The following is a 22,631-nucleotide window of genomic DNA, read 5'->3' on the forward strand; positions in this document are numbered from 1 at the left end:
CAGAATACTGAAGAGACACTTGTGTACGCTCCCTTTACCTTTATTGTAGACTGCACATAAGCATAAGATTCATAAACCCCAAGCAGATGTAGAATATACAGTATTGATTAAATGATAGTACAGAATGGTGTCAAACAAATGAACTGGCAATTGCTAGGACTTTAGAGTAATCTCCATCCACTTTACGTAGATGTGTGGGTAAAGGGACCTTGATCCTTGTTCCTGTAGGATTTCCATTGTCCTCAATCAGAACAACATTGTTGGAATCAAAGCGTGGATTCATACGCTTTCCAGGCATTTTGTGTCCAACGATTAGTGCCTTCTTCTTCTGTCCTTTGATGGCAAGCAACACTTTGTCACCAACTTTTCCGATGCCATTCTTTGTGTAGACATGGATCACTTTTGGGGCACGGTGATATGGTGTATTTCCAAGGGAGCTGTTGTCCACAATGCGCACTCTTGTCATTTTCTGAATGGCTGCTGCAACAGCAGATACGCTGGCAAGACAAAAACAGTTATTGGTTGAGGACTACGACCCTCCAGAGACACAGCACTCATGCAAGGAGTTTACTTTTCTATGCGGTAAAGTAATGCAAAAATTCACCCGTTGATACTAATGTTGCTTCCTAAGATGAACTTTGTTGACTGGTCAACAAAAAAAAGTGAATGAAGTGTGTTAAAACGTTTAATCAAATCATGGTCACCCACTACTGTTGTAGATGCCTGAAAAATAATTTGGCTTCGGTCCACAGCTTTAATATAGAACCATAAGAAATGCTTAGATGTATAATGTTTGTGTTCGATAGGACTGAAACATAATAATAATAATAACTGAAGTACATAATAACTATTATAAGAACATAAATTCCTTATCATTCATGGAATAAGCCAGACTCTCATTATGCAACTACATTTGTATCTAAAATGTTTATTGGGCACGAGGTCTCCTTGACCTACAACACTGAAAGGTTCATTCTCAGTGTAGTAGTATCGGAGGCTCTAGGTTTCCTCATCACATTTGTTTAGGTTTAATATTGGCTTCCAGACTAAAAGATAGTTAATCATCAAGCTGATACAGGACATTGGTGTAGATCCACGTCTTCTCACGTTAAATGTGTAGTGACCACAGAGAAAACATTTCTCCTATAACAAGTGAACAAAACAAACAGTCTTCTAATCTGCTCAGATATGATTTTTCTGAATAAAGGTCAAACATCCATTTAAAGTTACAATACGCAAACAACCTTCTGCTGAGGAATGTCACTGCTATAGCATTGTCTGAGGAAGTAAATCGGTGTGATCGATCTGAGCAGGTTAAAACACGTAGATACAAGTGTCAAAAAGAATCAGACCACACTGCTGTCAAGTCTTAGCGAGCTCCAACATGTTAAATAACTTACCTAAAAGTCCTTGGCTGAATAACTGACGATGACTCCACGAGGAGGCCAGTGAGGGATCTTGAAAGCAGGCGGAGAGCCATGATTGGAGTGAATGTGTCGGCTGGAAAGAGAAGTTATGTTATAAGCTATAATAACATGCAGGGTTTACTAAATATATCGCTAGCATTAAGCTAACAATCACATGGCATCAATCCATCCGAACAACGTAGAGGAAAAATTTCGCTTGCTTTTCTTTTCTACGAATACACAAATACAGGTATGCTTGTGTTGAAAGTGTCAAGGTTTAAGATTAAAAAGTCCACCTCGTTTAGACCCTGATATCACGCTCCATGCCAATGTCAAAAGCGATGCGTCAGCAATAACGCGACCTACCGCTTTAGCCGAGCTGTCTGATAAACACAACACGTATCCAGATAAGATAAATGCGCACACTTTTCTGCAAATAAAACGTTGTAATTTTGTTTTGATAAATGTTGTTAAACGTCAACCGTGTGCAGTAACAACAGAGTACCTGCCGTACCACACAATCAGCTACCGGCCTCAGTTAGTCACGCTATCATACGTCATCTCCACGCGCCGGAGAGGAATCTAGAAATGCACACCGATAGGTAGAAGCGACACAACGAAGACGACATGGCGATGGCGTACGAAGCTAAATACCCTCTCTATGTGATCTAGTGTTATTTACGTCACGCTCTGAACCTGAGTGAGCCCCACTGGACTGGTCGGGTTAGTTGTTCCGCTGGCTGACAGACAGACAACACGATCGTGTCTATTATCGCTAACAGCGAGACGGGTTGACTGACCGGTTCCGTTTCAGCCCCGGTTTCGCGGCCAGGAAGGTTGCCGTGAACCCACTCTCCGGTGCAGACATCTGCAGCCGACGGACGCTGTTTCTTCGCACATTCACGCGTTAGGTCGCCTCCACCTGTTATCTGCTACATCGAGGAACTAACGACCACGTTAAGGGCCGTTATCTCCCCCACGCTGACGGTGGTCGTGTTCCTCTCCGCCCTGCTGCGTATCATACGTAAGGTGAGTGGGTTTCTCTATTCATCGCCGAACTGCATTTCTTGGCGTTCCCAGACGAAATGCGTGCGGTCGTCCAACACCGCGGCGGCGGAGCAGCTAACTGTTAGCTGCTGCGACGTAACCGAACACTTTCTGTCGGAACAACACGAGAGTAAACGCGTCCCGGTACCGTTAGCGTCGGGCTCACGAGCTCCAGTCACCAAACGAGGAGCCACGGGTTCGTCCCGAGGGGTTCGAGAGGGTTCTTGTAAAATAGGTGTCATTAACCGTGACATTCATTATTATTATGTTATCAGTCGCGAGGCTCAAACCCCGGACTAAGTTCGCCTCCTTGTGCTCAGCAGGCACTTGGGTGCGTGTCGTTTAGTCGCTGTTCATATTCAACGTGACCAAGGAGGTTACATCATGGATGATTCCCAGCGCTTCTCCCTGCTGTTGGGAGGCCGACTTTGGATGTGGTTTTAATGTCAGCCTACTGAGCCGCAGGGTTCATGGCAGTATTTTTTGACACACCTTTAAGATAAGTAACAGGTTCCCCGGTGTTATACTGGCATGGGCTTCGTCCTGGCCCGATGACGCCTTGGCTGTGACAGTTAATGCTGTGTTTCCTGTTGCGTCGCCTGTAGAGGGATAACCATGAGCTGCCGGGGTTATTAATATGTCCATGAGCTGTGGTTCAGGGATATTACTGATGGAAAGCCTCCCAAGTATCAGCCTGACGCACTTCTGCTCATATATCATACAAGATAATAATAAAAACATAGAGCCTCACTACCGTGACACATTAACAAAGAGTGTGTTTGTTCTTTTCTATAATTAATAATGTTTGTACATGTTTTTGTGCTGCATTGATCAATCTCTTGTGATATTATTCCTTCATAAATCAACTGTTTGTTGTCGTTTAGATTAAATTTAAAAATGGTTCAGGTTGTATTCATACAACATTGATTAAGAATGTTGTGGTTTTGCTTTTTAGATGAGAAGCTTCTCTTAACCCTCCTGTTACCTTCAAATGTACCAACATATTTTACCCTTGGGGTCAATTTGACCCCAGCAATTAAAAACTCCAGAAAATGATTAGATTTAATATTGTTTTCCAAGTTTAAGTGTCAGGTACTTTGTTTGTTTGTTGACTACCTAAATAGTCCTTTAAATAACTTTAAAAGTTGATATTTTCTTATATATTTGACACAGTGAAAAACAGCCTGGGGTCAAATTGACCCCAAAGAACACCGATGCGTACAAGTTGTGTACAGGACAGTGAAAACATATCATCATGTGAATGTTATGTTTTCCCAGTTGTCCCCAATAAATTAGAAAGTCATGAAATATGAAGCAAAAAAAATGATGTCAATCATTTATTTAGAGACGTTAAACCTAGAATGGGGATCAAATTGACCCCAAAGGTAACAGGAGGGTTAAGGGGCTTGTGTCGTATAGTGTCAGTTCATTTCATGTTAGTGGTGTTTTGATTTTTTTCTCTTATTGGATTTATAACACTGTTTCGCAAATACTATTTTTGCATGCATACATTTATGTAAGCAGGGGAAAGGACTTCAGCATTTAACCTCTATCTTAATTTTGTGTTTACCTTGTGTGTAAGGTCTTTCTATTCATGCTCTGACATGATCTGAGATAATCAAAGCTCAGGTACTCGGCAGTTGTCAATGATTTACAGGCTAATACCAACAAGGCTAATGTGTGGCAATCTGCATTATCAGTCGTCAGCATTGTTGGAGAATGATATTGTCGTGAAGCAGTTTTAGAAAGCCGGAGTTAATAAGATGAATAGGGCTCTGGATTCAAAATGGTGATATACATTCGTATTTTGACAAGCAAGTATCGATTACATTATACAAATGAATTAGGAAGTGTGTCAATGGTGCCTTTCTTAGAGGGTGTCCACCTATCTTTGTTATCACCGACCTAAAATGTGATAATGGGGACTTGATCCGGACACACAAGATTAGTCATGAACATGTAGTATTTAATCTCTGTTGTAAAAAGGTTTCACAAGGTGAATTTATTGCCCAAACACTATTTATATCAGTGTTTTGTTTTTGCTCGACATATAATTAACACCGTAAATGTTAGTGGAAGTGTAACTTTTAAATGTGGCTCGTATCTATTCATGGCAGGAAGCATTTCTACTTCAACAGAGTGTTTAGCTTGACTTAACCGGTCACATACTCCTAAATAACATCATGCATTAAAGGTTCCTGGTCATTATTTGGATTGTAGCAGAGTGTAAGAGAGTAAAACTAAACCAATTAAAATTACTGTTGACACCTGGTATGTGTCCGTCTTTTGGCCAATTTATTTGTATTTAGTTGGAAAAGCAAGGTGGAGCATCTGAAGTGGGTGGTGCTTGATAGCAGCTAACACAATTCATAACGTTTTGAAAGCATTGAACAAAACTTCAAGATAACAACTCGCATGGGATAGACTTAAGTGGACAACGTGATATGTGTGCTGATGCATGCTAATTACCCCCCCCCCCCCCATACACACACACAGACACACACACACACACACACACACTAACTGCTACTCCGTCAAGCTTTCACTTACTGCACTCCCTGAAGAAACATCTAATTTTTTAAATAAACAATATCAGAGAGATTCAGACAGAATGGTCAAAATGCATTTTGAAGGAAATATCCTGGATGTCCAACTGATTCTATAGATGACAGCTAAAGACTCCAGCTCATAGTTTAGAAACTGAACCACCACATCAGCTGGGGATCAAAACGGAAGAGAATAAAATGAATGTACCAACCGTAAAGCCGGGTAGGTCTTTATTCCTTGTTACAATCATTACAAAGCAAAAGCAGCAGGTGTTCAGTCAGTACACCTCTAGTAGCTTGTGTCGCAAATAAGCAGCAACGCTAGCTAATGATGTAATGGGGCCACAGGTTTTTACTTGTAAATGTGTGTCTCTAACCAACCTCTCTGGTTAATGCATACCTACTTCACAATAACTAACGATGACTACCTTTTTAAAATCCATAAAATCAGGCCGAAAATCTGACACCATGGGCGTCTAGAACCGAGCCGACTAGTTACAGGACACTGGTCGACGCCACGCTGTGACTGGCCAGTTTGGATTTAAGGGGCGGGACTTTGCAAAGGCTCAGATGTAAATGGAAGCATTAGTGTTGTACCATTGCAGAGGCCACTTTCTCCATGAACACCACACTTGCAGTGAAAAGGTTTGTTTCTGTATAATCCGCATGTAATGAACACGCAGCGGCCTGCATGGACTTGAATGAGCCGTGTATTGTATTCTCCTTTCATGGTAGACGTTTGGCTCTGATATTGTTTGTCCAACTAGATAAAGAAAACGTACATTATAAATATTTTTCCCTGCTTAAGCTGTATAACAAAAAGCAAACTCCCTCTAGGTGAAGTTTACAACTCAACAATTGTGGATATTCTCCCCCATTGCCTTCATCCCTTTTATGTTTATTTGTATTTTGAGAGTGCGTGCCAGACTGATGGTACCATAGCAACGAGCATCAGGTGGCAAGGTGGCCCAGCATTGCTCTGCTGACGGTGCTGTTAAAAATGCTTTTACACATTGAAATGATAATATAATCAAAATTATTTTCAGTGTAGAACTATGGTCTCTAATATTGGCTGTTACATTTAAGTCATAGAATAATCCATTTAATTAACATTAAAATGGATGGGAGATGCTTATCACTGGCAAATATGTGATTTTATTTTTTATAGATATATACTTTATTAATCCCTAAGGGGAAATTTGTTCCTTGACCCATGTATCCTGACCATTATAGATGTATACTGTATACATTTTAAAGATTGACCCGTCACTCAAACTGTGAGGCGGGCTTGCTGTACTATGAGTAACACCGATAACATACAGTAGGTGTTTTAATAACACATTTTTTTAATGTGATTGAGTGCTTTTCTAGATGTTGGTGTTGAATGTCAAACAGTCTGATGTGTGGCAATGGCTCCAGGATGTGCAGCAGTGTTGTTGAAGGCACAGGGGGGTATGTTGTGTCCTCCTTGGGTTGAGACCGGTCCATTTGAACCCTGCGGTCTCTATCGGCTTATTGTTCGGCTCTGGCTGCGTCCCTCTGCAGTGATGTCACAGCATTCCAGGGAGCGGATAAATGAGTTAGTGTTAGGGCAGATGAGCAGCATCGTGAATGCTGCTGGTAATAGTGGGTCGAAGGGCACAAGTATAGCAGTGCAACTGTGCAACCCCGCTCGCCAGCGCTCACCAGAGCAGGTGACCTTTTGCTTAGGTGTCCAGGATGTACGAGTACGATACTTTTCTAATAGGACATCTTACTCATCATACACTATTTCATGCTTTGTCAATGTTTTACACAATTATACTTACAGTTGCTCGTTCGTTCAACTGCTAGTTGTTTCTGACTGAAATTCATCAGCGACCGGAAGGAAAAGTGTGAAGTAACGGGCCACATCTCTCGAGCCTGACTTCAGGGGCTGGACACACCCAGCTCCTAACCTATTGGCAGATTAATGTCCCAATGTCCTGTGAAAGAGGTTCTCCAACTTTCCTGCAGCTTTTAGCTCATTGTTATGGTTCCAGCAACCCAAACCGGCTGCATGGTTGAGTCACTGTTCTCATCAAACCCCGACGCGTGACTGTACACGGCAGTGTCTGTTGAACAAGTTCAGGTAACCCGAGTGTTTCCTGAGGCTCTCTGCCTACAACAACACCTATGAAGAAGTACACCAGGGACTGTGGTTAGGGTTAGCATAAAAATACACGGAGATCAAAACATTACCTTCCGCATTTTCAATGCGAAGGTAATAAGGAGCATAGTTGGTGTTCTAATACTTGTATCTCTTTTGTCCAGGTTGTCAACATGTTGCAGTGAGTAATGCTCCGACTACTGATATTGATAATGGCCAGTTGGGGGGCGCAGGGATGCACCAATTCCGAGAGCTGCCCGCCGGTGTCGCCCAATAATGGCTCCAAGGACTTCTGTTACTCTGCTCGGATCCGCAGCACAGTGCTCCAGGGCTTGCCTTTTGGTGGGGTTCCCACTGTCCTCGCCCTTGACTTCATGTGCTTCTTGGTACGTCATGTTTCTAAATCCACTGTCAGAATTGAGGTAAAATTCATCCAGGAATGTGTTTTTTAACGGAGAAGCAAATTCAAGAAGTTCTGTATGTTTTGTATTCACGGTCCTATAAATAAAGGGACTAGAGGGGTTGACGGCCACTGTTTACTGTGTACTTCTAGGTGTTGCTGGTTGTGTTCTCCTTCTTGAGAAAAGTAGCATGGGACTACGGACGCCTCGCTCTGGTGACTGACGCTGACAGGTAATTGGAAAACATTAATCCAGACTGGAGGGGCCAGTACCACGGCTTTTACACTTGTTGGGGTTCATGGAAAACCAAAATCATCATGCCAACATGCACTGATATATCAGCTGGTTGAAAGCGCTGAAAACACAGAAGTGGTTAATGGTTCCAATGTGGTACATGCCATTGTCCGAAGGTAACCTGTTTATGTCAGCTAAAATAATCACATTGTACAATTTTGCATAAAAATGTCACTTTAGTTTTTGAGCTTCGTGGTAACTGAAAATGTCTTCTCAGCAGCAAGTCAGGACCCTGCCCGTAATGCTTCTACTTGATACAGATATGATTTGCTTATATTTACAATATTAAATGTGGACAACAAGGACACAATATGCGGGGAAAGAAACGCCTGTTGGTGTGACTGTCTGAGAAGGTCGGCTGTCATAGAGGCTGCTGACCCTTAGTGAATCATCTGCCAAAGACGAGTTTTATCAGTAATTGTGGATCTTAGTTGACGTAAAACTTCTGGGTGTGGGCTTTGTTTTCTGACGGGCATCTCACGCATCACACGGTTGGTACTCCAGACGGGAAGTTGGTGTCAGCAGTTTCCCGTTTGTTATGGCAATACTGCATGCCGTGCTGACGTTGTCACGCCTCGGCCCTTGTTGCACAGTTTGTTCACTCTGAGAGAGAGAGAGAGAAAGACCAGACTGTTGGAAGTTAGAGGAGAGGTACAGCCAAAGAGGCGCCTGTCGCCAAGGACTGCTCCCTTTTAAACGTTGAGGTTGACAACAAAAAGGACTGTTCCAGACTGAAGAGAAGAGGCTCAGACGTTGCCACAGAGCTCTTTGACTGTGAACCCTTGAACATGGAAGACTCGGTGCTCCATCACCTACATCCCACTGCTGTGTTTGTGTGATGTTGCAGCTTCACTATTTGTGCAGCTGCATGTGAGCAGAGGACGGGGCTGCAGGATGGGGGGGGGGGGCTGCTGCGTGGGACTCTTCTTTCTGAAGGAAATGAAGTTTGTCATCTCGTGACAATGTGCCGACTCGAGATCAACGGCCGTCTTTTAAAGTCTGAAAAAGTGAACGTAGGCTGGATTTTTTTCTCTCATTAAAACTGCGGTGTAAATCAGTTTGTTTTGGTGCAGCAACATAAGCCATGACTCTCAAAGCCATAAGCCATACGTGCATTTAAAAGGTTGTGTAACGTCTACCAGCATCAATGGAACCCTTCATTGGTATGCCTGCGGCGCAGAAGGCCTCCTCTGAACCAGCACCTTTACTGGCCAACGGGGCCTTTTACGCTCAACTTAATGGCTTTGTTTTGCTTTTTTTGTTCACCAGAAGAATGGATCAACGGTACAGTCGCCTGGATGATCGGGAATAGTATGTTATCTCTACATATCATCGGCTGCCTTTTTTCTTCTCTCCTTTCCCGACACTGAAGTTGACTCGTAACTCTCGTCCACTCTGTCCAGGCCGCCCTGGGTTTCCGCCTGTTTGTCACTCTTGATGGTTTAGTTTCTCTTTCCCTCTTCTTCCAGGCGTCTCCCAGTGCCATGCTCCTAATACGTCTCCCTGTCCGTGTCATTCTTGTATTTCTGCGGTTGAGTGTGCCTATCCTCTCTCATTGTCCTAATCAGATCTGTGTGTTAATCTGTGTGTTGACCTCTTTATGAAGCGCCCACTTCTTAAGCGTGAGCGCAGCTCATGAGCAGCACCGGCGGGATGCTTACAGGGAGAGGTAAAGCTTCCCTGCTGTTCACACACAGGCCCCGACATGGTGCAGCTACAGTACATCCTGTCTACTAGAGCTCAGAGGAGCCATTCTGACTTCTCACAGGAACGTGTGAGAGGAGGACTGATGGTGGATTACCGCCACAGGCCCTCTCCTCATTCCATTAGAGATCTCTTAGAGCCCTGGGTGACGTCATCCCTTCATGTCGTATTGAGCACTGAACCAATGTTGGAATTCCAGCAGAGCCTGGGTTCTGTTCATATTGTACGGTTAAGCATAAATTCACATGACCTCCCTGGGGAGTGCAATCAAATCTGTATAGAATAAAGCCCTGCTGTGTTATGTCGAGGAGAACCAGTTGCTCCGCTGGACAAACTCCATAACGCTTCCTCTTTATAATCCTGGGTTTTCTGTGGTTTCCTCTGGATATTGTTTTCTGTAGAACTTTGCCTTCTAACCCGTTTCTCACCACCTCTCCTCTGGCAGTGATGGTGTACTCGACCTGTGTGTGAAGTCGAGACTCCTAATGCTGCATGAAATGTGTCTGCAGAGATTCTCCCTGTGGTTGACTGGCTAACCAACCCACACCAGGATAAACGGGGGGGATCTCTTCAGTCCATTTCAGGGCTTGTGTTGGTCTGTGTTTTGTGTTGGCAACTTTTCCACCCTCATGGTAGTCCTACTGCCCTGAGCCACAAACAACTAACATCCTCTTGTGGTGGGCGGTGCTGTTGGGCAGCTGTGTAACGGCGTGCTAATGCCATGTGTTGTGTGTTCTGCGTACAGTGTGGCCTCTGCCTTAGCGTCCGATGCACCCGAGCGCTACGAGCGTCTCACTTCCGTGTCCAGCTCTGTGGACATTGATCAGAGAGACACAGTAAGTACGCCATTGTTCTCACAGGATTAGGTATACGTGTCATGTCAACTGGCGTGTACTGTATGTTTCATGTTAGAATGACTGCACCTTCAATTCCCTGCTCTCTTTTCTTTCTTTTCTTTTTTAGGGTTTCTGCTCCTGGCTAACTGCCATTTTCCGCATCAAGTGAGTCGACCTACCGGCCGCGTATAGGAATCTAGAAAAATAGCTGGAACACGGATTAAACTGAGTATAAAAGGTTGTGTTTTTGTATTGCATGTCTGATGTTGTTGACGTGTTCCCTCCGTAGGGATGAGGAGATAAGGGAGAAGTGTGGTGAGGATGCAGTGCACTACTTGTCCTTTCAGCGCCACATCATCGGCCTGCTGGTTGTGGTGGGCGTGCTGTCTGTGGGCATCATCTTGCCCGTTAACTTCTCGGGAAACCTACTTGGTGAGTCCAATATATTTTACTTAAATGTAGAGATTACTTATATTTGATGTATTAGTTTAGCTGTCGATGATTGGCGGTCGGGCTCCTCGTTCTTTTGATTTCAACTAAGACTTCCATAAATAAAAGAATACAAAGCTTTGCAAACGTCCAATCAATTCCTAATGTTTATAAATGAATAAGAACTCACCAAGTAAATATGTTGAATGGAATCATACTTTAAAAATAATTTCTTTTCACTTTTACTGAATGGTTTCCCATGGAGCCTCGGGGCTGTACTCCTACTTTATCGCTCAAGTTTGTCCTGTGCGTCAGACTTATGCCAACCATGTTCATTAATTCATGGACACTTGGTGTCAGGGATACTCGTTGGCTCCCCTGACCCTGAATCATGATACGTATTCATTGTTTCTCTCTGCACTTTGGAGCTGCAGATCTTCTGGTGACTGACGTATGATTGTCTTGTTTCTTTCATTTTTCCCTCCACAGAAAACAATGCCTATAGTTTCGGGCGAACAACGATAGCAAATTTGAATGCAGAGTGAGTCATTATTTCACTGTCATTTTATTAAATGATATAATGTACTTTGAAGCCTTTTGTCGATGCTTCACTTTCTAATGCTTTCACGAAATATTTTTTAAACATTTCTTTACCCTTTATTTCCTTAGTAATGCACTACTGTGGCTGCACACCACCTTTGCATTTCTCTACCTGTTACTAACGGTGTACAGCATGCGACGGCACACCTCCAAGATGCACTACAAGGAGGATGACTTGGTGGGTGGCATGGCTTCACAAAATGGCTGTTTGACTCACGTTGTTTACTTATTTAGACACTTGCTAATTTCTTCCCCGTCTATTTCCAATGCAGGTGAAACGCACTTTATTTGTCAATGGAATCTCCAAATACGCAGAGGAGATTGAGATAAAGCAACACTTTGAGTAAGCACTACTGTCCCGTCCAGTGTTCATATCTCACATGGCTTCCAGTACACTGCTTTGTCACAATTGGCAGTGAGTTGTGCAGTAACTGTATTAAGGTGCATGAGCGCCGTGCCTCTTCCTGTTAAAAGCAGCCGCCTTGTGCGGGCCGTATGGCCGCGATCAGACAATGACAGGCCGATATGTGTAATTGTCCAAAATAGAAGCCAGATGAGCAGGATCATGCAAGTCATGTGTCAAGATGCTCAAAGATTGAGGATGGGGTGTTTGGCTCAACTCCTACTTAGCCAAATGTTATTCATCAAAATTGTTTCTTGCACCGGAAAAACACACCTCCAAACTCGAGCACCAAAAAATAAATTGAAACTTCCAGTGAAAGAAAATATAAAAGCAATGAACTGTTAGTGGCTGTTGCATTTATGTGTTTTTGGGGGACTTGCTCAAGTTCTTACAATGTGGTAGAGATGTGTCATCTACCGTAAATACACTTTGCTGCTCAACACGTGTGAGTTGAATCGTATCCAGTCTGTTGACGTCGTCTCTTCTTTCATAGACATGCGTATGCAAACTGCGCTGTGCTAGAAGCACGTATCTGTTACAATGTGGCCAGGCTGATGTATCTCAACTCTGAAAGGTATGTTTTATCCATGCCTTTTCTTAGCATATTTGGGATGTACTTGTGAAGTGTCTGATTGGCTCCAGGACCTGAGCTCGTTCCAGTGAAGTAGTCCCTCTATAGTCTGACACGGAGGATGTTTTGCATGCAGGAAGAAGACCGAGCGCAGCAAGAAATTCTTCCTTGACTTGTTGGCAAAGGAGCACATCACAACCATGATCAATCCCAAACCCTGCGGACACCTTTGCTGTTGCATCATCAAAGGCTGTGAGCAGGTCAGAATGATATACAGCAGCTAGATCTTAAAACAACACACTCCTTAACTGTATTTACAAGTGGATACCAACAGTATTTTGAGGTGAACGATAACGAAGGCATCTATCTGATTTTACTCGTAGATTAATTTGAACAATCTGGGATATGCTGGAAAACCATATATGCAAATGTATAAGGGTCCAACCCATATATTATGACAGTACATCACATCCGAACATGATTTAGCCTGTGGGTGTTGGAAACGAAGCTCTTTTTACAAATGTGGCTGTACTTTTTAAGTTGAAGCAGAAATGCATTAAAATTATAACCGTCACCAAAAATGATCACAAACTCAAATAAAATCACTACGAACACGTAATGGATCAAATGTACCCAATATTATAGTTTCCTCCTCATTCAGTGAGTGAACTATCTCTTTATGCAATGTCTACATCCACAAAAGCAAGTTGATGTTCTTATAATTACATCAGGAGATAATCTTAGACTTGACCGTGTGTATTAAGTGCTATTTACTAACTGCAATGTAAGAGGATCAACAATCGCAGACTTTGATTTCCTCGTCCTTCACAGGAAGAGGCAGTGGGCTACTATACCAAGCTGGAGGCGCAACTAAAAGATGACTACAGGAAGGAGAGGGAAAAGGTTAACAGGAAGCCCTTAGGGATGGCCTTCGTCACCTTCCAGAACGAATCCATCACTGCCACGTAAGTACATGTAACATGGCATGTTATATGATATGATATTCCTTGATTTGTCCCGCAGTGGGGACATTTCAAAAATCATGTGTATCAAAAAAAAATGTATGTAAGTACATGTCACATGTGGTCAATTTTGTGAATGTGTATCTGTGACATTTGTTTTGAATTGGCAGATTATTCAGTAATGTTTTAATATCTGTTCTTTGTTTCTCAACAGAATCTTAAAAGACTTTAATGCTTGCAAGTGTCAGGGCTGTCAGTGTCGTCAGGAGCCCAGAACCTCTCAATTCAGCGCCAAGCTCCACACACACAACTGGACTGTCAACTACGCCCCTGATCCGCAAAACGTCTATTGGTAAGAACGCATTCAGGTCACATGTTCTGTCCACACCGATGGGCCGGGAGGGGCGGATGCATTTTGGCAAGAGCAAAGTTCTTGATGCAAATACCCAAAGGGAATTCTACAAATGTTTGATGCTCTGAATATCACGCTGAGGAATAATTGGACTTCATCCCACTTTGAAGAGACTTTCTCTCTCCAGTTGATGAACAGTTTTTTTGAGCAGCAGTATCCGTTTACTGGCCAGCTGTGTCCATAACGGCGGGTCACCGGCCAGTGTCGATCTAACCACTGCATAACCTTCATCCCACAGGGAGCATCTGTCAGTGGGAGGGTTCGCCTGGTGGATCCGCTGCTTAATCATCAACCTTGTCCTCTTCCTCCTCCTCTTCTTCCTCACCACCCCGGCCATCATCATCTCCACAATGGACAAGTTCAATGTTACCAAACCGGTCGAGTACCTAAATGTGAGTGTTTTTATTTATTTGCTTTCTTTTAGTGAAAGGATTGCGGTCTCTATCAAGCCCCCCCCCCCAACGTTTGGATCCGAGTCATCACAAGTCTGCGTGCTATTGGAAAGGAAGAAGCTTCTTGGCACATGCTCATTTCTATCTGATCTGTCCTTCAGAATCCAATCGTCACCCAGTTCTTCCCCACCCTCCTCCTGTGGTCCTTCTCCGCCTTACTTCCAACCATTGTCTACTATTCTGCCTTCTTAGAATCCCATTGGACCCGGTAAGCTTCACGCTTTCTGCAACTTATCAGTCATGTGGTTTTTATTCCCATTCAAGGTTTAGGTTGAGTGTGTAAATATTTCCTTTGGCCTTCCAGGTCAGGAGAGAACCGGACCACGATGCATAAATGCTACACTTTCTTGATCTTCATGGTCCTGTTGCTGCCTTCCCTCGGACTCAGCAGGTACAGGATGTTCTGGATTTCTGCCCTGTAAACACAGCCATACATGAATTCATTTTTGGCAGTCTAAATATTTTAGCTGATTTCTTCCGTTCCTTGTATCGTTGCAGTTTGGATGTTTTCTTCCGCTGGCTTTTTGACAAAAAATTCTTGGCAGATGCTACCATGAGATTTGAGTGAGTATTATGATTTTACGGGTTTTAATACAACTTCTTCGCACTCGAAACAAAGCAGCGCAGGATGAAATGTGAATGAAACTTATTTAAATTGATTTGTAATCAAATTAGATTCGGCAATAATCCTTTTTCAAACTTCACTTATGGCTGTGACTTCAGTCTTTTGTGATCGTGACTCTTTCTTTGCTCTTTAGGTGCGTGTACCTTCCTGACAATGGAGCCTTCTTTGTGAACTATGTCATTGCATCGGCCTTCATCGGTAATGCCATGGACCTGCTGAGGATCCCTGGACTACTTATGTACATGATCCGCCTCTGCCTGGCTCGCTCTGTCGCCGAGAGGAAGAACGTCAAGAGGGTTAGTGAGAGCGCTGCTTACCAAGTTAACATAAGTTATGGGTTCGTGTCCCGTTAGGTTTAGGAATTAATAGCTAGGTAGAAGTGATCTCGAACAAAATCATTTCCCCTGAAAAATTCAATGTTTTATTGTTGTGCACGTGAATAAGCCAAATACCAAGCTTAAGATCAGAAAAGCAAGACTTATTTAAAAAATCATAAATCAGCTTCACGTGATGGATATTGACATTTTGGATTTTCTTCAATATCCTGGAATTGTGCCCTTATAGCACCAAGCCTATGAGTTCCAGTTCGGAGCAGCTTATGCCTGGATGATGTGCGTCTTCACTGTGGTAATGACCTACAGCATCACCTGCCCAATCATCGTTCCTTTTGGTGAGTTCGGCCATTTCAAATCCCCCCCCCCCCGGCGGTTACTGCACGAGATCGTGCTCTTCTTAAATGACGGCAGGACAGACGCACAGAGGGCAGGCTGCGCTCGGTGGTTCTGCTGTTGGTACAGAAGCTTATCAGCAGGCCTAATGGGATTAGTTCCACTAAATGTTTTGTCTCTCTGCACAGGGCTGATGTACATGCTGCTGAAACACCTCGCGGACAGGTACAACATGTACTACGCCTATCTGCCATCCAAACTGGACAAGAAGATCCATTCTGGAGCGGTCAACCAAGTGGTGGCCGCTCCTATTCTCTGTCTCTTCTGGCTCCTGTTCTTCTCCACTGTTCGCTCCGGTAAGATGAGGACTCCATCTGCTGGCCACTGATGTCCGAACACATGCTCAATGTTCAATGACGGTGTCTGCCACTTTGGTCTGAAGCGTTGTAAAGTATAGAAGCTCCTGATGAACAAGAGTCCCTTCGCTTTCTGTCCCCCAGGGTTTTCAGCTGCCACGTCCATGTTCACGTTTATAGTTTTGATCATCACAATCATCATCTGCCTCTCTCACGTCTGCTTCGGACACTTTAAATATCTAAGTGCTCACAACTACAAGGTAACGAGATGAACGTCCATGTGTTCGTGTGACTCAAAAGTCTTCTATTCAGCTGCTTATGTTAAATGCATGTTTTCTGTCCTAGATTGACACCCAGGCGGTGGACGGGTTGGAGAATGGGCGTCCAGTGTGCCCTTCTGCCGCCAACAAGGCAGCAGTATGTATTCAGTCATGCTTGTTTTACAAAAATATGATATATAATCAAAATATGGAAAGAGCTTGTCGCTTGTGTTTTCTCAACTTCAGCAATGCTTGTTCTTGTTGTTGTTGTTGTTGTTTAACTTAAATGGCATTTAATTGGCTTTTGGCTGGCTGTTTTCATTCATAGCATAGTCAATCTGTTGCTCAGTATCAGCCATGGACTTTAAAGAGTGGTTAGTTTGTGTAGAATTGTATGTTTAATTTAAATAAATATGTACAAATTATTGTAATTCTGAAAAAACTGTTTATAAAGCAAGCTGTTGCTCAGTGTGCACATGTCAGTTGAACTCACCTTTTTGTTGTTGACATCGTGGAACATAAAGTGGGTGTTATACTCTAAAGGTGCGTTCACACCAAAAGCAAAACTATTTTTTCGCGCGACTGAATCTCATGAAAAGTCAACGTACAGACGCGATATTTTCCCGGGCGGCGCGTTTGGGGTGACGCGATGTGGGCGACGCGTTTACAGCGGCGCGTTTATCTTCGCCCCGAGTTGAAATATTTCAACTTCAGCTCTTGAGTTCCGCTCTCGTAGCGCTGGAGGCGGAAGTCTTTCAGACGTGACAGTAACTTCATCGGTGAAAGTGACCGAGCTGAGTGAGCCTACGGGTGATGTCATGAACCCAAACACGAGGGCGTTAGTGTGTGGGACGTCCACAACAAATATAAAGCAGAACTAGTGGTGAGTTATTCTGGTGGATGAAGGAGATGATAACGGTCTTTACGGACACGAGACACTGAGTTAAGCCCCGCCCCTCGCGGAGCGTCTCGACGCTCATGGCGAGAACACGGCGAATGGTCGAGCGAGTAAACACGCGTTTTGGGCGACGCGAAAAATAGTTTCGCTTTTGGTGTGAACGCACCTTTACAGTCTATCTCATTTCCTTGTCTCCCCTACAGCAAATGTACATCGCTCAGGTACTTCAAGACCCAAATTCGGGGGAGGCTTGTTCAGCCAGTGGAGAAGAAGATGGCCAGGGTTCCTCGCAGGACGAGGAAATAATCAACGTCGAAAATGGCCTGAATGAGGACTTCCAGTCTGGCGAAGACAGCCTCATTGATAATGAGGTTCGGCACTAATGCTGCCTGGAACAAAGAAAAGAATCTCCTAGGTTTTACTTGAGGAGTGCACTGAATATGTGAATTAAACTAGGAACTGAACCAACAGTTCTCCAAAGCATCTCAACGTCCATGGAGGGACTTGACACTAACGGCAGCACACCGCCTACTAAGGATTGGATGGATTGTCGCTTAAGGATTGTCGCATTTTCATCACTGGATCTCACCGAACACCATCTTCTGTCTGAATACCCGCAGAGGGAATCTCCTCTGACGATGCAAGGCCAGCTCCATCCTTCTGCCCCGACACAGCTGAGGCACACCCACACAAAAATAATTCTAAATGCACATGGATCCATCAAAGAAAGACACTAATGCACAAAAAGAAGAATAGTTTGCCTTGTTTTGTAAGGGAAGGGATGCTCTGTCTGTGTTTTCTTTAAACATTATTGCACTTGAAAGAGAGGACCTGTCCCATACGCTCGGGTTTCACTAGGGTACTGTAGAACAGCATGCCTTCACGTTCAAACGGTGGAGGGATTTGTCTCTGATCCTTTGCCAGTATCTCTAATTGTCTGCACTAAATGCTTCCCCTGAATAAGCAGCTGATGCGAGCGGAGCCCCAGAGGTGTTGCCCACACAGTGCAGACAGGTGCGTACAGATGTGTCCAAATGGTTCTTCTAATTCCCTAAAACCCATTTTTATTATTGCTCCTAACCCTCCTGGATGCTTTGACACGACAGCAACAACACTCTGGATCTGTAAAATAGCCTTTTTTTTGACACTGGTATTTATTTGTAGGCATTGAATGTGAAACGTGGGTTGCGTATCTTGGCACACTACATTTTGAATAGGATCTTTTTGGCGTTCGGTCTCTGAGCCTTTGGCGGGGGGGCGGACTGCTGTTGGACTGTTGCTACTGATGCTGCCCACCGGTAGAGGGAAGTCCTTACACGGCATCTGCAGGAGGACCAGAGGCCAGGAGCCTGCCGATCCTTTCGTGTCACTCGGGGGACGGAGAGAAAAGCTTTTTGAGGGGTTTCTTTCTGGGTCAGCTTCACGTGATATTGTGACTGGTTCTCTTTATCTGTTGTTTTTCCGTTCATTTTTGACCCAGATGTTTACGTAATTCTGTAGGTTTTTTGAAAGGAGCATTCAGTGCAGGTGACTACCGATAGTTTGACGTTGTCTGCCAGGTCCTCTTCATATTCATCATGTAGGGAGCAACCTGCTCCAGTGGTCCCCAAGCATTGTGGCTGTGATTGGCAATCACTCAATGCAGAGTTTTAGATTGTTATCTCAAATTGTGCAATTTTGGGAATAACGCATCAGATCGGAGAGGCCACTTGAGCGAGTAACTCCAGTAGAGGAGGTCCACTTCTATTTAAAACCTTAAGTTTATGATATTGAATATAGGATTATGCCCCTGCCATTGAAATCAAAATAGAATACATGTTATTTATGTTTGTTCTTGGCTTGTAATGAAGTGACTGAGTCCCCCCCCCCCCAAGTGTACATTCCTTTTGCAGATCCAGTTGTAATGTCAGAGCAATCTTCTTGTTCTACAACGCCACACTAGATCTCCCTCAGCCGTCTGAAGCAGCTCCTTTTTCAGGTATCTGGAAACTCGGAAAGAAACGCAGTATTTAACAATACAAACGGCAGGTTAGAACATGATGTGAAAGTGCCCACACGGCTATGACCCTACTCAGGATTTATGAAGCTTTCTGTTTCTATCATTTGACTTGCCCCTTACTTAAGACAACACTATATGAGTGTCCCCATTACACACAAAGAAGGTGATGACGACTGATTACCAATACAGGATGTCACCACGGACCAGTTATGTTTATTGGGCCATAATAATGAACATGTATTATCCAGCTGCTCTGCAAACTATTGTGTGAAATGTGCACTAATCTTACTTTCACTTGTATGATTGCCGGAGAAGCCCCCCCCCCCCCCCCCACACACACCCCTGTGGGTGCAATGGTGAACCTAAACAGTTTCCATAATGTGTCCATGGGTATATTGGCACCACATATGGGTATAATATTATGGTACTAACAAGATAATTGTTTGACACCGTTGAGTCTGGTCATGATGGGGTCATTTTTTATTTTAATTTAAATATCTCTGATGTCTTTAAATCTGAATGCGTCCTGTCAAAATAACATCCCAGGTCCATCTGAGGGAGATGCATGCGATTTCTCATGTTGTCTAACAACTCCAGTGTTTAAACCCAGAATGTAGGTTAATGCCACAACTGTTGATGAATTGAAAGTGGTTGGAGCAATGGTGTGACGGCTGTATGCACGCAGCTACAAAAGGACAGTCCACTAACTAAACACAAAAGTTTTGTACTTATAATGTATATGCACATCTTCGTCCAGTGCCATGTCGGGGCATTCCATTCGAGAACATGATCTACTTTTGTCAGTCTGATGGTTGCAATGATTTCCAGTAGTCCTTTTCTAATGGCTCATGATGAATTCTTTTGTTTTTCAGTTTATCTTCATAAGATCTGTATAGATAGTGGGACTCAATAAAAATAAATGTATTGTTTTTGCAAACAGCCAAGCACTTTCTAATAGAAGTTCTCAGCTTGTTTCTACAATGTGCTCAGAATGGGTCGTAAACATGTATCCGTGTCTCAGATCTGTGCACAGTTAGAAAGAGTTTGTTTGTGTGCGTTGACATTTTTATAGTTTTGCATTTGTTTTTCTTGATAGGAAGAGTAACTATAGCCGAATCTCAGCATTTGACAGTCTCATTTTATTATTTTTATTCAAAGGGCCGTCAGTTCAACAGATATATTGTACCCCCTCCACCCGACCCTGCTCTTTGAACAATAAATCTGTATTTAATCATGTTTATTGAGAATAAGCGTGTGTTTTTTAAAGCAATGAAATAATAAATGTTCCTCACTCGAGAAGTTTAATTATGAAACTATTTTCAACACTTATTTTGCTGCTACAGGCTTACCCGGTCTCACATGACCATGGCTCGTGACTGCTGTGTTTCAATTTCTATTCTATACGGTTATGCCAAAAAAATTTTTTAACCATTTCATATTCACAGAAAATTAAATGATGCATAAAACATCAACATTTGATCTATGCCAAACTGTAACTATTATAAACTATATTTATATTTCTGTATTTTAACTTTCTGGACACAAAGAGGTCAACATTTCTTATCATTCAAGATAAAAGCAAAGCAAAACATGTTTTTCTACATCCTCTCATGTTAATCATGGTGCGACCTCTCAAATATTACCTTTACCATTGTAGTTGACACTTGTCCCATAAATCAAAAGAGCCACCGACCCATCAGGGTTTGTGGGTAACGCATGCAGGCAAAAGGATTCATTTTCCATACAGGATTCTGTTTCTCATAATTTATTAAATGAAACAAACTAAACAAAGAAATGCCAAATGCTGCCTCTCCTGCTTTGGTAAAAAAACAACAACATAGGCCTACCCAGGTGCATGCTAGTCCTATACCTATACTAAATAAATTATATATATTATTAATAATAATAATATATATATACATATGTATCATACACGAATGAACAACCAAAAGACTAAGTATACCTACAAGATGGCGCTCCACAGAGGGCGACGTCGCGGAGCTCTCCGAGTCAACTTATTTATTTGTCTTTTTCTACTCACTACTTTTTTGTGCCGAGCTAAGACACAACGTGCAACGTTTTTCTATGATCGGGCGACCCTGTTACAGCTGAGAGCGCAGTCATTTTGGACTCTTTTCCCCCTACGAGCCGCAACTCTACCCAGAGCTAACATGCTATGTTGACTCGATGCTAGGCCGGCACCCTGAGAACAACAGGCCGAAGCGGAGGCGCGGCAGACGGGGAGGAGCTGACCGAAGGCTCCGGCGCTTGGTTAGCATCGGAAGGCTAACACTCCCAATCATACTGTTCGCAAATGTTCAGTCTCTGGAAAACAAGGTGGACGAGCTACATGCTCGGATTTCCATGCAGAAGGACATTCGGGATTGCTCCATACTGTGTTTCTGTGAAACCTGGCTGGGGGAGAAAACACCCGACGAGGCAATTACACCAGATGGCTACACGGTCTTCAGAGAGGACCGATGCGCTGTGGAAAGCGGAAAGACTCGCGGAGGAGGAACGGCCGCACTCGTAAAAAAATCCTGGTGTACCGACAGTAAGATCATATCAACATCTTGCTCTGAACATGTGGAGTATCTGACTTTGAGGCTAAGACCATTTTATTTGCCCAGAGAACTGCAATGTATCATTGTGAGTTGTGTATATCCCCCCCTCCGCTAAGGAGGAGGCTGCACTGAAGGAGCTACACGACATGATCAGTGAGCATGAAAACACATATCCCGACGCTGCTGTCATTATTCTGGGAGATTTTAATCACTGCAATCTCCGGAAAAATATGCCCAAACTGCATCAGTTTGTGACCTTCCCCACCAGGGGAAATAAAACACTGGACCAATGCTACAGCAACATCAGGAATGCCTTCTCAGCTGAACCAAAACCCCATTTTGGAAAGTCTGACCACATGGCAATCCGGCTCAAACCAGTCTACAACAAAAGGCTCAAGACAAAGCCAGTACTCGTCAGAACCTTTAACACCTGGACTGATGGGGCACAGGCTAGCCTTCAGGGCTGCTTTGAGGCCACAGACTGGAGCACCTTCAAAGTGGCCACCAACGACATCCACGAATACACAGACTGTGAGTGACTACATCAGCTGGTGTACGTCCCTATGTGCACCTCCCAGGACTGTGCGTATGTTCCCCAACCAAAAACCCTGGTTTAATGGAGACATAAAAAATAACATCAGGAAGAGACGGGACGCCTTCAAGTCAGGAGACCAAGAGGAGTATATGAGAGCCCGGTACGAGCTGCAGAAGTCCATCAGAGCAGCAAAGAGGGCTTACTCCCAAAAACTTGAAGGCTACTATCTCAACCACAACACGCGCAGGATGTGGCAGGGGATCCAGTCTGTCACTAACTACAAGAAAACCACAACAACCACAGACCCCCGTGATCCCACCCTTCCAGACAGCCTCAACTACTTTTATGCCAGGTTCGACAGGCTGAATACGGACACACCCTCAAAAGCCCCCTGTGACCCCATGGACTTTGCCTTTCAGGTGACTCACACACAGGTCCTGAAGGCCCTGAAGAGGGTAAACCCCTACAAGGCTGTGGGACCTGATGGAGTTCCCCCCAAAGTCCTAAAGGTCTGTGGGGAACAACTAGCAGTGTA

The 22,631-nt window shown here is 43.7% G+C and overlaps 2 protein-coding genes across 9 annotated transcripts; one reads left to right on the forward strand and one right to left on the reverse strand.

Annotated features, from left to right (window-relative positions):
• Window positions 1-19: 19 nt before the first annotated feature.
• Window positions 20-2,760, reverse strand: mrpl14 (mitochondrial ribosomal protein L14). Of its 4 annotated transcripts, none has more exons than XM_056436298.1 (3): window positions 2,602-2,760; window positions 1,401-1,500; window positions 20-497 (listed from the first exon to the last, which is right to left on the reverse strand). In XM_056436298.1, the coding sequence occupies exons 1-3, from the start codon at window positions 2,705-2,707 to the stop codon at window positions 131-133; spliced, it is 573 nt and encodes a 190-aa protein (XP_056292273.1). In that variant the 5' UTR covers window positions 2,708-2,760; the 3' UTR covers window positions 20-130. The 4 variants fall into 4 exon arrangements, with proteins under 4 accessions (XP_056292273.1, XP_056292277.1, XP_056292274.1 ...); XM_056436302.1 differs by lacking the exon at window positions 2,602-2,760 and adding an exon at window positions 2,207-2,297; XM_056436299.1 differs by lacking the exon at window positions 2,602-2,760 and adding an exon at window positions 1,773-1,911.
• tmem63ba (transmembrane protein 63Ba) lies at window positions 2,346-20,237 on the forward strand. Of its 5 annotated transcripts, none has more exons than XM_056436294.1 (24): window positions 2,346-2,435; window positions 7,292-7,513; window positions 7,681-7,760; window positions 9,092-9,133; window positions 10,272-10,362; window positions 10,490-10,527; window positions 10,652-10,794; window positions 11,281-11,332; window positions 11,461-11,569; window positions 11,664-11,734; window positions 12,288-12,368; window positions 12,502-12,625; window positions 13,197-13,330; window positions 13,542-13,679; window positions 13,978-14,131; window positions 14,293-14,399; window positions 14,496-14,582; window positions 14,690-14,755; window positions 14,950-15,112; window positions 15,381-15,486; window positions 15,673-15,840; window positions 15,985-16,100; window positions 16,186-16,257; window positions 17,202-20,237. In XM_056436294.1, the coding sequence occupies exons 2-24, from the start codon at window positions 7,316-7,318 to the stop codon at window positions 17,379-17,381; spliced, it is 2,520 nt and encodes an 839-aa protein (XP_056292269.1). In that variant the 5' UTR covers window positions 2,346-2,435; window positions 7,292-7,315; the 3' UTR covers window positions 17,382-20,237. The 5 variants fall into 5 exon arrangements, with proteins under 5 accessions (XP_056292269.1, XP_056292270.1, XP_056292266.1 ...); XM_056436295.1 differs by having other exon boundaries at window positions 9,095-9,133; XM_056436291.1 differs by having other exon boundaries at window positions 15,381-15,840.
• The last annotated feature ends 2,394 nt before the right edge of the window (window positions 20,238-22,631 follow it).

Source organism: Pseudoliparis swirei, chromosome 17 (genome assembly GCF_029220125.1).
Source record: "Pseudoliparis swirei isolate HS2019 ecotype Mariana Trench chromosome 17, NWPU_hadal_v1, whole genome shotgun sequence".
Taxonomy (NCBI): domain Eukaryota; kingdom Metazoa; phylum Chordata; class Actinopteri; order Perciformes; family Liparidae; genus Pseudoliparis; species Pseudoliparis swirei.

Coding starts and splice junctions, on each gene's coding strand:
- mrpl14 (XM_056436298.1), bottom strand. CDS start 2,707: ATGTCACGGTTAATGACACCTATTTTACAAGAACCCTCTCGAACCCCT. Junction 1,501..2,601: donor TCGTGAGCCCGACGCTAACG/GTACCGGGACGC, acceptor TTCTCTTTCCAG/CCGACACATTCACTCCAATC. Junction 498..1,400: donor ATTCAGCCAAGGACTTTTAG/GTAAGTTATTTA, acceptor TTGTCTTGCCAG/CGTATCTGCTGTTGCAGCAG.
- tmem63ba (XM_056436291.1), top strand. CDS start 7,316: ATGCTCCGACTACTGATATTGATAATGGCCAGTTGGGGGGCGCAGGGA. Junction 15,841..15,984: donor CTTCTCCACTGTTCGCTCCG/GTAAGATGAGGA, acceptor TCTGTCCCCCAG/GGTTTTCAGCTGCCACGTCC. Junction 16,101..16,185: donor TAAGTGCTCACAACTACAAG/GTAACGAGATGA, acceptor TTTCTGTCCTAG/ATTGACACCCAGGCGGTGGA.